At 39.4% G+C, this 17,513-nt stretch overlaps 1 protein-coding gene across 1 annotated transcript; it reads left to right on the forward strand.

Annotated features, from left to right (window-relative positions):
- The first annotated feature begins 1,994 nt into the window (after nucleotides 1-1,994).
- LOC120058096 (nectin-1-like) lies at nucleotides 1,995-11,471 on the forward strand. The gene is made up of 3 exons (XM_039006571.1): nucleotides 1,995-2,049; nucleotides 4,283-4,630; nucleotides 11,134-11,471. Exons 1-3 carry the CDS (start codon nucleotides 1,995-1,997, stop codon nucleotides 11,469-11,471), a joined length of 741 nt encoding a protein of 246 aa, XP_038862499.1.
- The last annotated feature ends 6,042 nt before the right edge of the window (nucleotides 11,472-17,513 follow it).

Below are 17,513 nucleotides of genomic sequence, written 5' to 3' on the forward strand. Positions count from 1 at the left end.
CAAAACAACAGCTGAAGGTCTAAAACTTCAGGCAGGCTGGCTGGCTAGCTATAATTTCAACGCTACCTAGTCTTAGCTGCGCTAGCTCACGATTAGCATGAAAACATTTACAAAGCTCACATAAAACTAATTTGACCTAGGACAACCCTGTAAAAACGTTGCTAATATCTACAACATATCAGCTTTCTAACAGCACATATATTACTTTTGAATACCATTTGAAATATTAATATTCCATCTAAGCCTATGATGTAGAAATTAACAACTTCAGGCATGAACCAGGAACGTTAACGTTAGTACTATGGCACGGTTTGAACAGGAATCGGAGTTCCATGGTCTCTATTTTCATAAAACTGTCATCTTGCAGAATGGAAACCATGCAGAGGAGCCTTGAGTGGGCTAGGGGGAGGCTGATACATTTTGCTTCAGCAGATGACCTAACTGATCAAGATTCTCAAGTGAACGTACACATTAAAGTCTACTCTGTTCGAAATCTGAAATGTTGTAGATGTTAGCAAAGGTTTTACAAGGTTGTCACTGGCTAAATTTGCTTTGTGAGCTTTTCAGTGTCTTCATGCTAATCAGCCAGTTAGGCTGTCATTTCAATGAAGAAGAAGTTGCCTACCTTCAGCGGTTGTTTTGCTTTAATACAAGGCTTTGGGCTAAAAACGTAACTCGATGTCCTGCTTCAGTACTAGCAGTAAAGTCACATTTAGGTAGCTTACTTCCTTTAGTCAATAATAAAGCAAAATAGAGACAACATAGTCCAAAATCAACAACTACCAGGATTTTGAGCAGGAAGTTTTTGGAGTATCTCTGTTGTCTAATCTATGTATGCCTGTCCCTGCATTCAAGCAACAATCTTGCTAGTATGTAATTTACCTTGACAGTATTAACATAGTTCAATGGTCACACCCTGATCTGTTTCACCTGTCTTTGTGAATGTCTCCACCCCCCTCCAGGTGTCACCCATCTTCCCCATTATCCCCTGTGTATTTATACCTGTGTTTGTCTGTTGCCAGTTCGTTTTGTTTTGTCAAACCTTCCAGCGGTTTTCCCTCTGTTCCTGTCTCTCGATTGTTCCTGTTTTCTAGTTTTCCCGGTGTTGGCCATTTCTGCCTGCCCTGACTCTGAGCCTGCCTGCCGTCCTTTACCTTTGCCCCTTTGTTCCATATCCAGTGTGCGCTCTGAACGCTTCAAGAGCAAAACTCTCTGGATTTAAGAATGGACATACTGACAATGCATGAATTTACGAACACCCAGATTGCACTTTGAGTGGACTCTGGCAATCCAGATTGAATTTACAAACACACCAATCGTTGTGAGCTCGATGTGTCATGAGTTTGTGCTAAAAGCATTGTACTTATTGTACATAGTTGGACATGGAAAAATGCAAAGAAAAATGTATATTTTAAAGACAACAACCTGAGGTTCAAGGAGGACCTATGGGTATGTTCTATAACCAGTAGATGGTGGTACAGGCTTTCAAAGAGGTAGCACACAACCTATAAAAAGCCAGGAGTCTGCAAGTGGGGTGGAGACTAGACTCTTTCATCCATGATTTACCCCATGGCTCCTATAGCTGGCTTTCCTACAGTAGGACATTTTTATGTCAGCATTACGGCAAAAAACAAATGTCTCGGCTACTTCAGCAGAGGAACTTACAATCATCAAAGGTTAGTGGCCTATTACATTTACAGATGCCTCAGTTCTCTTCCATTATTACTGACCAATGTAGGCCTGTTTGTTATTTTTGTGAAAAGGTTTGGGCTACATTGCAAGATGTTTATAGTCTTCAACAAAGAGTTATGATTGCAGACCATTGATTGAATAAATTACATCTCATTCAACATTATTTTACATATAGCTTAGCCTATATAACTGTCTTACATAAACAATGAATAGGTCCTCATTACGAAACGGCAATCTCAAAATGCAATATAATTCTATTATTACATTTCCCCCTATGACCCTAGCAATGAGAAGAGCAAAGCATGTTACGGAATCTGTGCTGTGTGATTCTACTCATCATCCAGAGGGATACAGAAAGTAGGTTTCCAATTGATGTTATGTTTTTGTCTCTTTTTTTCTTATTGACACTAGGCAAGCAATATAAATCCACCAAACACACAATCCCACCTTTTAATTGTAGTTCTGGTCCTTTTAGGGTACAATAAGACACACACATCAGCTCAGTATGTTTACTATGTTTTTAACTCAGTATGTTTACTATGTTTTTAACTCAGTATGTTACCATGTTTTTAACTCAGTATGTTTACTATGTTTTTAACTCAGTAAGTTTACCATGTTTTTAACTCAGTATGTTTACTATGTTTTTAACTCAGTATGTTACCATGTTTTTAACTCAGTAAGTTTACTATGTTTTTAACTCAGTATATTTACTATGTTTTTAACTCAGTATGTTTACTATGTTTTTAACTCAGTATGTTGACTATGTTTTTAACTCGGTATGTTGACTATGTTTTTAACTCGGTATGTTTACTATGTTTTTAACTCAGTAGTTTTGAGACATGCTAAACATGCACAAGTATCTAGGAATGTATTGAATGTCTTACTCTTGATTAAGTGTAAGAATAGAGGGAGGGCATTAGGCTTATTTTTTATTTATTTATTTATTTCACGTTTATTTAACCAGGTAAGCTAGTTGAGAACAAGTTCTCATTTACAACTGCGACCTGGCCAAGATAAAGCAAAGCAGTGCGAGACAAACAACAGCACATAGTTACACATGGAATAAACAAGCATACAGTCAATAACACAATAGGAAAAAAAAGAAAGTCTATACACAGTGTGTGCAAATGGAGTGAGGAGGTAAGGCAATAAATAGGCCATAGTAGCAAAGTAATTACAATTTAGCAGATTAACACTGGAGTGATAGATGAGCAGATGATGATGTGCAAGTAGTAAAACTGGTGTGCAAAAGAGCAGAAAAGTAAATAAAAACAATATGGGGATGAGGTAGGTAGATTGAGTGGGCTATTTACAAATGGACTATGTACAGCTGCAGCTATCGGTTAGCTGCTAAGATAGCTGATGTTTAAAGTTAGTGAGGGAAATGTAAGTCTCGAGCTTCAGCGATTTTTGCAATTCGTTCCAGTCACTGGCAGCAGAGTTCTGTAAGGAAAGGCGGCCAAAGTAGGTGTTGGCTTTGGGGATGGCCAGTGAGATATACTTGCTGGAGCGCGTGCTACAGGGGGGAGTTGTTATCGTGACCAGTGAGCTGAGATAAGCCGGAGCTTTACCTAGCATAGACTTATAGATGACCTGGAGCCAGTGGGTCTGGCGACAAATATGTAGTGAGGGCCAGCCAACTAGAACATAGCGAAGTGGTGTGTGGTATAAGGGGCTTTGGTAACAAAATGGATGGCACTGTGATAGACTGCATCCAGTTTGCTGAGTAGAGCATTGGAAGCTATTTTGTAGATGACATTGCCGAAGTCGAGGATCGGTAGGATAGTCAGTTTGGCGGCGTGAGTGGAGGCTTTGTTGCGAAATAGAAAGCCGATTCTAGATTTGATTTTGGATTGGAGATGTTTGATATGAGTCTGGAAGGAGAGTTTACAGTCTAGCCAGACACCTAGCTATTTGTAGTTGTCCTCATATTCTAAGTCAGAACCGTCCAGAGTAGTGATGCTAGTCGGGCGGGCGGGTGCGGGCAGAGAGCAGTTGAAAAGCATGCATTTGGTTTTTACTAGCGTTTAAGAGCAGTTGGAGGCCACGGAAGGAGTGTTGTATGGAACTGAAGCTCGTTTGGAGGTTTTAACACCGTGTCCAAAGAAGGGCCCGATGTATACAGAATGGTGACATCTGCGTAGAGGTGGATCAGGGAATCACCCGCAGCAAGAGCAACATCGTTGATATATACAGAGAAAAGAGTCGGTCCGAGAATTGAACCCTGCGGTACCGCCATAGAGACTGCCAGAGGTACGGACAACAGGCCCTCCGATTTGACACACTGAACTCTAATAACAAATTCACTAAGTAGTTTCAGCCTAGACTGGACCCAGATCAGTATGTGCTTTAGCCATCTCTGACTATGGCTACCTAAATGGGGAGGGGGTCAAAGATTGAGCAATTGGCACATTTGTTTTTGCAATAGCCACATTTCAGCTTCAATAGGATATCATAGTTGATAAGCACAGCTAAATACTAATAATGGTCTTGTCTGTGTGTTTAGGTAACATCTCTGTTTATTAGAGTTCATAAGCATCTATTCTACAGGTATCTTTTGGACTTTATTTTTGGCTTGTTTTCTCTTCAGGTACACGTGTGATTGGAGGACGCATGACTGTGGTACAGGGAGAGGATGTGGACTTATCCTGCAGACTGACAGAGACGACCGAGGATCTCGAACAGATAACATGGCAGAAAAGTACTTTGGAAGAAACACAGAACCATAATTTTATGCTGATTTATCCCAATGGGGGTACTAAGTTTATTGCACCAAATGGATTGAGTGGTAGAGTCCAGTTTATTGGGAACCCATCAGAAAACCTTGGATCTATTCGAATAACAGCTGTCAGACTGTTGGATGAAGGCACCTTCACATGTATCTTCAGTGTTTTCCCCAGTGGAGCATACAATACAGAGATACCTCTGACTGTGCTTGGTAAGAACTCTTCCTTCACTCTTTGCATCACTCTTTCTACTTTTGACAGTGTAGAAAGCCTGTGTATGATAATCAATACTCGAAAGCTAAAAAGTTGTTAAGTGAAGCAAAACCAGAAACCTCATCTATAGGTTTTTCCTTACCACAGAAAGTCCATCTTCTCTACACTTAGAAAAATGGGTTTCCAGAGGGATATGATTGATCTACAGTGGCTTGCACAAGTTTTCACCCCCGAGCCATTTTTCCTATTTTGCTGCCTTACAACCTGGAATTAAAATATCTTTTGATTTATACAACATGCCTACCACTTTGAAGATGCGAAAAAAATGTGTGTGTGAAACAAACAAGAAATAAGACAAAAAAACTGAAAACTTGAGCTGCATACCTATTCACCCCCCCAAAGTCAATACTTTGTGGAGCCACCTTTTGCAGCAATTACAACTGCACGTCTCTTGGGGTATGTCTCTATAAGCTTGGCACATCTAGCCACTGGGATTTTTGCCCAATCTTCAAGGTTAAAACTGCTCCAGCTCCTTCCAGTTGGATGGGTTCCGCTAGTGTACAGCAATCTTGAAGTCATACCACAGATTTGAAATTGGATTGAGGTCTGGGCTTTGACTAGGCCATTCCAAGACATTTAAATGTTTCCCCTTAAACCACTCGAGTGTTGCTTTCGCAGTATGCTTAGGGTCATTGTCCTGCTGGAAGATGAACCTCTGTCCCAGTCTCAAATCTCTGGAAGACTGAAACAGGTTTCCCTCAAGAATTTCCCTGTATTTAGTGCCATCCATTTAGTGCCATCCATTATTCTTTCAATTCTGACCAGTTTCCCAGTCCCTGCCAATGAAAAACATCCCTACAGTCTGATGCTGCCATCACCATGCTTCATTGTGGGGATAGGGTTCTCGGGGTGATGAGAGGTGTTAGGTTTGCGCCAGACATTTTCCTTGATGGCCAAAAAGCTACATTTTAGTCTCATCTGACCAGAGTACCTTCTTCCATATGTTTGGGGATTCTCACACATGCCTTTTGGTGAACACCAAACGTGTTTTTTCTTTAACTTCTTCTTAATAGGGGGCGCTGTTTTCACTTTGGGAAAGAATCGTGCCCAAATTAAACAGCCTCGTACTCTGTTCTAGATCATACAATATGCATATTATTATTACTATTGGATAGACAACACTCTGAAGTTTCTAGAACTGTTTGAATTATATCTGTGAGTAAAACAGAACTCTTTTGGCAGCAAACTTCCATGCAGGAAGTGAAAATTCTGAAAATGAGGCTCTGTGTCAGGGCCTGCCTATTCAACTGGCTTATATTTATGGATCTGTATGCACTTCATACGCCTTCCACTAGATGTCAACAGGCAGTAGAAGGTTGAATGGGGTGTCTAGCTTGATGTGAGGCCGAATGAGAGCTTTTGGAGTGACAGGTCCGCTCTTTTGTCAGTTTTCAACTGCGCACAGGGGAACTCCACATTGTCTTCTGAAATGCGTTACGTATACACGACGAAATGCTCCGGCTCTGATTTTATTGGATACATATGAGAAAAACATCATAAAGTAGGATTTTTCAACCGAGTTTGACCAGTTTATTCAACGTTTATTGGGACCTTTGGAATTTTTCGTTCCATGCGCAAACATTTCTTGGACATGTGCCCTCCACATGGCTAGCCAAAGTTGCTAATTCGACAGAAGAAATGGACATTCTAAAACAAAACAACAATTTATTCTGGAACTAGGACTCCTTGCACAACATTCTGATGGAAGATCAACAAAGGTAAGAGAATATTTATGATGTTATTTCGTATTTTTGTGGTTAATGATGGCTCCAACAAGGCGGAGAATTGTAGGGTGCTGTCTCACAATATTGCATGCTGTATGTTGTACTAAAGTTATTTAAAAAAATCTAACACAGCGGTTGCATTAAGAACCAGTGTATCTTTCATTTGCTGTACAACATGTATTTTTTAGTAAAGTTTATGATGAGTTCTTTGGTTAGATTAGGTGACTGTCCAAAATATCTCCGGACAATTTTGTGCATTATGGCTACGTATTCACAATGTAAAACCAGGATTTGTAGCTCTAAATATGCACATTTTCGAACAAAACATAAATGTATTGTATAACATGATGTTATAAGACTGTCATCTGATGAAGTTGTCCAAAGGTTAGTGATTCATTTTATCTCTATTTGTGGGTTTTGTGAAAGCTATCTTTACGGTGAATAAATGGCGTTGTGTGTTTGGGTATTGTGGTGAGCTAATATAAATATATATTGTGTTTTCGCTGTAAAACACTTAAAAAATCGGAAATATTGGCTGGATTCACAAGATGTTTATCTTTCATTTGCTGTACAACATGTATTTTTCATAAATGTTTTATGATGAGTATTTATATATTTCACGTTGCTTTCTGTAATTATTCTGTCTGTTTTGGTGCTATTTGTGATGGTGGCTGCAATGTAAAACTACGATTTATACCTCAAATATGCACATTTTCGAACAAAACATAAATGTATTGTATAACATGATGTTATAAGACTGTCATCTGATGAAGTTGTTCAAGGTTAGTGATTAATTTTATCTCTATTTGTGGGTTTTGTGAAAGCTACCTATGCGGTGGAAACATGGTGAAAACATGGCATTGTGTGTTTGGCTATTGTGGTGAGCTAATATAAATATATATTGTGTTTTCGCTGTAAAACATTTTAAAAATCGGAAATGATGGCTGGATTCACAAGATGTTTATCTTTCATTTGCTGTATTGGACTTGTGATTTCATGAAATTATATTATATGATATCCCTGTCGCGTTAGGCTAGGCTATGCTAGTCAGCTTTTTTGATGAGGAGGATCCCGGAGCCGGGAGGGAGACTCGTTAGTTAAGCAATAGATTTTTTTCTGGCCACTCCTCCATAAATCCCAGCTCTGCGGAGTGTACTGCTTAAAGTGGTCCTATGGACAGATACTCCATTCTCCGCTGTGTGGCTTTGCAGCTCCATAGCTCCTTCAGGGTTATCTTTGGTCTCTTTGTTGCCTCTCTGATTAATGCCGTCCTTGCCTGGTCTGTGGATTTTGGTGGGCGGCCCTCTCTTGGCAGGTTTGTTGTGGTACCATATTCTTTCCATTTTTTAATAATGTATTTAATGGTGCTACGTGGGATGTTCAACGTTTCTGATATTTTTTTATAACCCAACCCTGATCTGTACTTCTCCACAACTTTGTCCATGACCTGTTTGAAAAGCTCTTTGGTCTTCATGGTGCTGCTTGCTTGGTGGTGCCCCTTGCTTAGTGGTGTTGCAGACTCTGGGACCTTTCAGAAGAGGTGTATATATACTGAGATCATGTGACAGATCATGTGACACTTAGATTGTACACAGATGTGGACTTTAGTTATCTAATTATGTGACTTCTGAAGGTAATTGGTTGCACCAGATCATATTTAGGGGCTTCATAGCAAAGGGGGTGAATACATATGAATGCACCACTTTTCCTTTTACATTTTTTGAAACAATTTTTTTTTTCATTTCACTTCACCAATTTGGACTATTTTGTGTATGTCCATTACATGAAATCCAAATAAAAATCCATTTAAATTACAGGTTGTAACACAACATAATTGGAAAAAAGCCAAGGGGGGTGAATACTTTTGCAAGGCACTGTATAACCTTTTTCATCCTAAGAACCATTTTTCAGTGATTCTTTGGAAGGCAAGAAGGGCTCCACATAGAAACCCTTCTAAATGTGAATAAATGTTTTATTATAACGTTTTTCTTTCTTTTAAATATTGCTGAGCATTAGTGTTAATCTAATTTAACCTTTTAACATCAGGAGTTCCTGTAATCTGATACATTTTAAAGATAATGTTTTAAACTGTACCTACAGTATTTTTAAATATTTGTGCATATGATTTGTGCAATGATTCCCTTAATCATTTTACAAATACAATACTGACATAATCAATATTTTTGCAATGAGTTCTGTATTTTAAATGAGTATTTTCTGTAATTGTATAGAGCAGAGAGTGGGAGAATAGAAGGAAGTATGAGTGATCCAATTGTATGGTACACAGAACATTTTACAATTTTAACTCATGTTTATTTTCCAGTGTAACATTTATATTGTTGTTTCAGGAGTTAAATTAAGTTAACACTCAGTGGTGTAAAAGAAAATCAGTGTTGGTGTTAATAACCAGAATTGAGTGTGATTGTTGCATTTATTCTGTTTGGAGCAGGGATGGGCACTTTGATGGGGGTCACAAAAATCTGAACTCATCGTGAGGGGCCACAGTTGCTCGTGGAGAGAAATGTTTTCAGTTTTAGAGTTTGCTGCAATTCTACACATTTTGACATAGAGTATAGACAAGATTTTGCATTTTTTTTATAACTAGCTGCCCATCCCTGGTGTACAGTAAAACACTCAAAACCACGCGCATCATTATCATATTTCCAAGCATGCTCTATTGGAGGTAGATTTGTTTGTTTCAATATCTGTGTTTTTGTATGTGCAATGATTACTTGATTAACTTTATTCTATACAAATATAAATAACATAAGACATTTCTCAACTAATCCAATCTGTTACTAGTTGGACTTCTTGCACCCGTTACTGAGATAGTTGTTCCAGTTTAGGTAGATCATTTATACATTTTTCCTAACCTGGCAGTCTTTCTAAAATACATGTTGAAGGTGATTAAACGTTCCAATTGTTGGATATCTTCATTCCGGCTGAGGAAGACACTTAACACCTCTTTGGGAAAGGTGTACCGCTAGTGCCCGGCCTCGACAACATCCGGTGAAATTGCAGAGGCTGAAATTCCAAAAACAAAACTAGTAATATTAAACATTCATGAAAATACAAGTGTTATACATCGGTTAAAAGCTTAACTCCTTGTTAATCCAACCGCTTTGTCAGATTTCAAAAAGGCTTACGGCGAAAGCATACCATGCGATTATCTGAGGACAGCGCCCCGCGTACAAAAGCATTAAAAACATTTTCCAACCAAGCCGCGGCATCACGAAAGTCAGAAATAGGGATAAAATAAATCACTTACCTTTGAAGATCTTCCTCTGTTTGCAATCCAAAGGGTCCCAGCTATATCACAAATTGTCGTTTTGTTCGATAAAGTCCTTCTTTATTTCCCCAAAAAGTCAGTTTAGTTGGCGCGCTTCATTCAACAATCCACCGGTTTCCCCTCGTTGAAAATGCATACAAAATTAATCCCAAACGTTACCAATAAACTTTGTCCAAACAAGTCAAACAACGTTTCTAATCAATCCTCAGGTACCCTAATACGTAAATAAACAATACAATTTAAGACGGAAAATAGTATGTTCATTACCGGAGATAAATAACAAAGTGCGCACCCTCACCGGAGCGCATCATAACACTACAGCCAAAATGGGAGCCACTTAGAAAAACTACAAATTCTAGCTCATTTTTCAAAAAACAAGCCTGAAACTCTTTCTAAATACTTTTGACATCTAGTGGAAGCCCTAGGAACTGCAATCTGAGAGGTATTCCTTTTATATTCCTACAGACAACCATTAAATCAGTGGTGAGCTCCAAAAAAAATGGATTCTCCTATGATTTTTGCCTGCCATATCAGTTCTGTTATACTCACAGACATTCTGTTAACAGTTTTAGAAACTTTAGAGGGTTTCCTATCCAAATCTACCATGCATATGCATATCCTAGCTACTGTGCCTGAGTAACAGACAGTTTACTTTGGACACCTCAGTCATCCAAACTTCCGAATACGGCCCCCTAGCCCTAAGAAGTTTTAACCCTAATTTGCTCCAGCTGTGCTGTACCACTATGGCTGACCCTGTAAAACAACACATTTCACTGCAAGTATCTGGTGTATGTAACAATAAAACATTTAAACATATATTATTATTTATAGAGGGTTCTAGGCAGAACCATTTACAATGGGATTTACCTAGCACCAAAAAGGGTTCCCCTGTGGGGACAAGAACCCTATGTCTTTGTACTTTGAATCTTTATTTCTAAGAGTGTATCCTCTTTCTCAATCTGTAACCAGGAGAGCACAAGCACCAATAGTTTCCCTAATGGTGGAACAAATGCTGGAATATACAGAATAGACCACTATATCCAGCATTCCTTAATGGCATAATCACTGGGCTGTGAATGCTTTTCAGTGGAACTGGTGAAGCTGAAAAACAGATTTTGGGATGTGTGTGTGAAACTTAATACCTGAGATGCAAGTACCTCTCTTCAGGGTGTGCTAAAACCTGTTAACTTGATTGCCCATACCTCTAATACAGTAAATGTGTAGCTACTAATGGTGTATATTGCAATTGGCCAGATAGAGAACATGATAGAGTTTATTTAAAGTTTGTTGGTCATGTGACATGAGCATTTGGATAAGTTTCACATGACGGGCTGTGTGTGTTTGGGTTGTTCTTTCATGTATAGTTCCACATTCATCATTGGTGACTGTCTACTTTCTGTATGTTTGATTGTTTGTTTTCTGGTCATAGTTCCTCCACTAGTGGATGTGACAGTTGATGTTCCTCCTCTCATTGGGGAGAATGAGGTTATCTTGGCAACCTGTGTGGCTGCTGGTGCTAAGCCACAGGCAGATGTGAGATGGAAGACAGGTGCATTGGGCAGTTTGTTCAGGACAGTGACTAACTCCACCCAGCACACCAACGGAACCACCACAGTACTCAGCCACCTGCTCGGGGTGCCAACCAGAGCAGCAAATCAGCAGCAGGTCCAGTGTGTGATCAACCAGTCTGCCCTGGTAACAGAGAAGACCTACAACTACAGCATAAACATCCACTGTAAGTATAAACTCACTGTAGCTGCTATCTAGAACCAAAAAAGGTTATTCGATTGTCTCCTTATTAGAACCCTTTGAATAACCCCTATTAGATCCAGGTAGAACCCTTTTGGGTTCCATGTAAAACCATTTCCACAGAGCAAAGCCTTTGATCTAGCCTGTATCAAATGTTATTTTATTTATCTTAAACATTGTTCTGATGCACAGAGAGGTATGGACCTTTACAAGGCTTTCATTGTACTGCTCCTCTACTGCAAGTAATCAAACTGAAATTAAGGAAGACCAGGTTCACAAACAACTGAATTCTTAGTGTTGCCTCATCTGTGGAATATCAACTTTTTTGGGATCAGTGTCCCTTCCACGGACGGTTGAGCTATCATAGGCTAATGCGATTAGCATGAGGTTGTAAGTAACAAGAACATTTCCCAGGACATAGACATATTCGATATTGGCAGAAAGCTTAAAATCTTGTTAATCTAACTGCACTGTCCAATTTACAGTAGCTATGACACTGAAAGAATACCATGCTATTGTTTGAGAAGAGTGCACAATTTTTAACATGAAAAGTTATTAATAAACAAATTAGGCACATTTGGGCAGTCCTGATACAACATTTTGAACAGAAATGCAATGGTTCTTTGGATCAGTCTAAAACTTTGCAAAGACACTCCTGCCATCTAGTGACCAAAATCTAAATTGCACCTCGGCTGGAATAATACATTATGGCCTTTATCTTGCATTTCAAAGATGATGGTACAAAAAAAAAGAACGGGTGATTTTTTTCTTTGTATTATTTTTTTCCCAGATCTATTGTGTTATATTCTACTACATTCCTTTCACATTTCCATGAAAGTCTTTCCTTTCAAATGGTACCAAGAATATGCATATCCTTGCTTCAGGGCCTGAGCTATAGGCAGTTAGATTTGGGTATGTCATTTTAGGTGAAAATTTTAAAAAGGAGCTAATCCTTAAGAGGTTTTAAGTTCCACCTACTGCTCAGAGACTGTAGAGTCATTGTTATGGGTGTCATATATCTGTCTTGGTGTGGGTGTAGTTCTATTTACATTCTATATCTGCAGTAACTGTAACCACCTCGATGTCTCTCTTTCACTCGCTGTCTCTCTCAATGTCTCTATCAAATCAAATGTGCCGAATTTACAAGCATTTCGCTACACCCGCAATAACATCTGCTAAACATGTGTATGTGACCAATAAAATTTGATTTGAGCTCAACTGGTGTAGACTTTAAAGTGAAATGCTTGCTTACAAACCTTTCCCAACGATGCAGAGTTTAAAAAAAAACATTATAATAAATAAAATAGTAACTAACACAAAAGAAATACAAAAAAATACACAAGAATGGGGCTATTTACAGGGAGTACCAGTACCAGATCAATGTGCAGAAGTACAGGTAGTTGATGTAGATATGTACATCAAGGCAAGGTAAAGTGACTAGATAATAATAAGAGTAAAATAAGGAACAGAGTAGCTGCAGAAAATTATGTGTAGAAGTGTGTGTGTGTTTCTGTGTTGGTATACATATTTGTTATGTGTGTGTGTGTGCATATGTAGTGTTTGAATGTGTGAGGGACAGTGTAGTGTGGGTGTGTGAGTGAGTGTGTAGATGGTGTGTACTGTATATAAAGTCTAGTGAGTATGCGTAGGGTCAGATCAAGATAGTCAGTGCAGATAGTTTGGGTACCATTAATTTACTATTTAGCAGTCTGGCTATTTAATAGTCTTATTGCTTGGGGTAGAAGCTGTCTCTGAGCCTGTTGGTCCTAGAGCCGATGCTCCAGTACCGTTTGCTGGACAGTAGCAGAGTGAACAGTCTATGGCTTGGGTGGCTGAACTCTTTGGCAATTTTTCGGGGCTTCCTCTGACACCGCCTAATATAGAGTCCGCACCACCTTTTTAAGCGCTTTACGTTCAAGGGCAGTTCAATTGCCATACCAAGAGGTGATGCAGCCAGTCAAGATGCTCTCGATGTAGAACTTTTTGAGGATCTGAGGACCCATTCTCTTCACGACTGTGTGGGTGTGTGTCGACCATGTTAAGTCATTACTGATGTGGACGTCAAGGAACTTAAAGCTCGCGACCCATTCCACAACAGCCCTGTCGATGTGGATGGGGGCGTGATCTCCCTTCTTTCTCTCCACGATCAACTCCTTGGTCTTACTGACATTGAGAGAGAGATTGTCCTGGCACCACATTGCTATGTCTCAGACTTTATCCCTATAGCCTGACTCTCTCTCTCTCTCTCTCTGTCTGTCTCTCTCTCTCTCTCTCTCTCTCTCTCTCTCTCAGATCCACCTCAGACAGTGAACATTACCCTTAGTGAGGCCTCTAAAACCACAGTCTTCCTTTGTGTAGCAGACGGCAACCCACACCCCAACTACACCTGGAGCAGGTACTCACTCCTATGCAAACTAGTTCAAACCAGTGTAAATGTAAATATTAGCTGCACATGTACACTCCGTTAAAAAGAGTGGGGTCACTTAGAAATGTCCTTGTTTTTGAAAGAAAAGCAAATTTTTTGTCTGTTTAAAATAACATGAAATGTATCAGAAATACAGTGTAGATATTGTTAATGTTGTAAATGACTATTGTAGCTGGAAACGGCAGATTTTTAATGGAATATCGACATAGGCTTACAGTGGCCAATTATGAGCAACCATCACTCCTGTGTTCCAACGGCGCGTTGTGTTAGCTAATCCAAGTTTATCATTTTAAAAGGCTAATTGGTCATTAGAAAACCCTTTTGCAATAATGTTAGCACAGCTGAAAACTGTTGTTCTGATTAAAGAAGCAATACAACTGGCCTTCTTTAGACTAGCTGAGTATCTGGAGCATCAGCATTTGTAGGTTCGATTACAGGCTCAAAATGGCCAGAAACAAAGACCTTTCTTCTGAAACTTGTCAGTCTATTCTAGTTCTGAGAAATGAAGGCTACTCTGTGAGAAATTGCCAAGAAACGGAAGATCACAGAACAGCACAAACTGTCTCTAATCAGAATAGAAAGAGGAGTGGGAGGCCCCGGTGCACAACTGAGCAAGAGGACAAGTACATTAGAGTGTCTAGTTTGAGAAACAGACGCCTCACAAGTCCTCAACTGGCAGCTTCATTAAATTGTACACGCAAAACACCAGTCTCAACGTCAACAGTGAAGAGGTGACTCTGGGATGCTGGCCTTCTAGGCAGAGTTGCAAAGAAAAAGCCATATCTCAGTCCAGTGTCTGTGTTCTTTTGCCCATCTTAATCTTTTAGTTTTATTGACCAGTCTGAGATATGGCTTTTTCTTTGCAACTCTGCACCTACATATATAGATATTCCATTACAAAAGTCATTTACAACATTAACAATATCTACACTGTATTTCTGATGAATTTCATGTTATTTTTATATGAACATTTGCTTTTCTTTAATAAACAAGGACATTTCTAAGTGACCCCAAATGTTAGAATGGTAGTGTAAGCTTGAATCATCAGTATGTTCATTTCTAAAGGACAGTTGTTGAAATGTGCTGGCAGTCAAATCATATCTCTCTCTCTCTCTCTCTCTCTCTCTCTCTCTCTCTCTCTCTCTCTCTCTCTCTCTGTCTCTGTCTCTGTCTCTGTCTCTCTCTCTCTGTCTCTCTCTCTGTCTCTCTCTCTGTCTCTCTGTCTCGCAGAGAGGGCCAGCCATGGCCTGGGTCATCAGTGAGAGCAGAGGAAGGAGACACACTGCACTTCCTCAGCTCTGAGCTGAATGGTCTCTATGTCTGTGAGGCCTCCAACCCCTACGGACAAGCAACTGGCTCCCTCTATGTACACACATCCTCTGGTGAGAAGCACCTGAGACACACACACTATTCATACTGGTTGACAGTGGTGGAAAAAGTACACCATGCCTTAATAAAAAATTACTCACATAAAAGTGAAATTCACCCAGCAAATTTCTACATAAGTAAAAGTCTAAGTATTTGGGTTGAAGTATCAAAAGTAAATGTAATAGCAAAAGAATACTTAAGTATCAATATATTAAGCAAACCAGATGGCACAATTGTCTTGTTTATTTTTTTTTAACGTATAGCCAGGGGCACACTCCAACACTCAGATATCATTTACCAACGAAACATTTGTGTTTTGTGAGTCCGCCAGATCAGAGGCAGAGGCAATATATTGACCACCAGGGATGGTCTCTTGATAAGTGTGTGAATTGGACCATTTTCCTGTCCTGCTAAGCATTCAAAATGTAACAAGCACTTTTGGGAGTCAGGGAAAATATATGGAGGAAAAAGTACATTATTGTCTTTAGGAATGTAGTGAAGTAAAAGTAAAAGTTGTCGAAAATATAGATAGTAAAGTACAGATACCCCCAAAAACGACTTAAGTAGTACTTTAAAGTATTTTTACATACGTAGTTTACACCACTGCTGGTTGCTTAACTGGTTTCTTATACTGCTTTATAAGTTGCTTATAATTGTTATGCGATCGATTGATTGGTTTGTTGATTTGATTGCTTGTTCCATAAGGAAATTTGTCCGGCAACGATACAGGCTTTCCTGGTATACACATAAAATACATATATGAGGTTGAGAAATGTGATGTAGCATGGATAACAAGGCTGAGCAAGATGCTCACTTATCTTTCACTGCATGTGTTAGTTTCAATTAATTCCCCTTTCTACAGGAAGGTACTGTATAAGCATTACTAAGATGGTCATGATACACACTTATCTCTTACTGCATATGTACATGTCTTATAACCTAGTATTATCTCTTAACTTTCTGCAGGGAAGGGTTTACAACAAAGCTATACTGATTGCTAGGGCAACAAAATTACACATAAATGCAGCTGCTAGGAAAACAAAATGATATGTAATTGTAAATGCAGACTTATAGTAACTGTATTCCCTCTCTCCTCACAGAGACCTCTGCTGCCTGTTGGGTTCTACTCATTGTCGTTCTATGCTTGATTGTTGCTGGGGCTGCACTTTTATGGTACCTGTGCAAATACGGACAGTTTCCTTGGTAATATCAACTACTGTAATATTATGAACAGAATTTTGCATTTAAAACATTTTTATTGGCATTAGATGATCATATATTGATTTGGCTCAAGTTCATATAATATCTTTTGGGGGACTATATGCCAGGAGTTCAATCATGGCCAATCACCAGTTCCAGGCACCACCACAGGTATGTGACTATGTTAAAGTCCATTGTTGTGTGATTAACCTATCTCATCAGCCACTTTCTGCTATGTAATAATACTGTTATAATGTCTGATGACAAGGTTGAGGAAGATGAACCTGGGACGTCTGGGTTCTGACACTCCAAACCAGGAGGGCGGAGAAGGCAGAAGTAACGTGATGTAAGGAACACACATTATTGTTATTTATTTTGAAATATTATTTAAAAAATATATTGTTTGTGCTATTGTCTATTCATGAGGCATATTTATTGTACTATTTTAAAGAAATCACAGGACAGGCTGAGAGCAGATGCCAGAAGAATCTCAGACATGCACTGGGTGTGGGAAGAATTCCAGTCTGCACATTCTCCGATTTTCTAACCATCTAATGAACAGAGACCCTATGCAGTATTCACTGTGACATTAGAAACCTTGGCTCGGCCACTCCTCCACCACAGCTTTACACAGTGCTGGCCCTTGTTTCAGTTTTTTATCACCTCTCCTGGACTCCGCCTTGCCGTGGTGGAGGGGCTTTGTTACTTCAGAGGGAGCAACATTACTCCTGTATGTATGGTGCATGTTCAAGCCAACTAAAGGGAGGCCAGTTATAATCTAAATAACATGTCAAATGGAGAATCTTGTCAGTAATGACTAGCCAAACCCTGACTGATGCTGGTACTTGTAGCTGCTCATAATGTGTTCCTTCATATTATGCAGCCTTATGTAGTGTTGGTACAGAGAGCAGTTATAAGAGGAGCCATGAAACCAAGGGTGTGGCTAGTGATCCACTGGGAATAGAACCTCCACTAACAGCTGCATTAATCCTATCCCGGATTAACCCTGTATTATGTGTTGTTTTAGCCTAGCATTAGTGTAGCATGGCATTTTTGTCCAACAGTAG

The sequence above is a fragment of the Salvelinus namaycush genome, chromosome 13 (genome assembly GCF_016432855.1).
Source record: "Salvelinus namaycush isolate Seneca chromosome 13, SaNama_1.0, whole genome shotgun sequence".
NCBI classification, from domain to species: domain Eukaryota; kingdom Metazoa; phylum Chordata; class Actinopteri; order Salmoniformes; family Salmonidae; genus Salvelinus; species Salvelinus namaycush.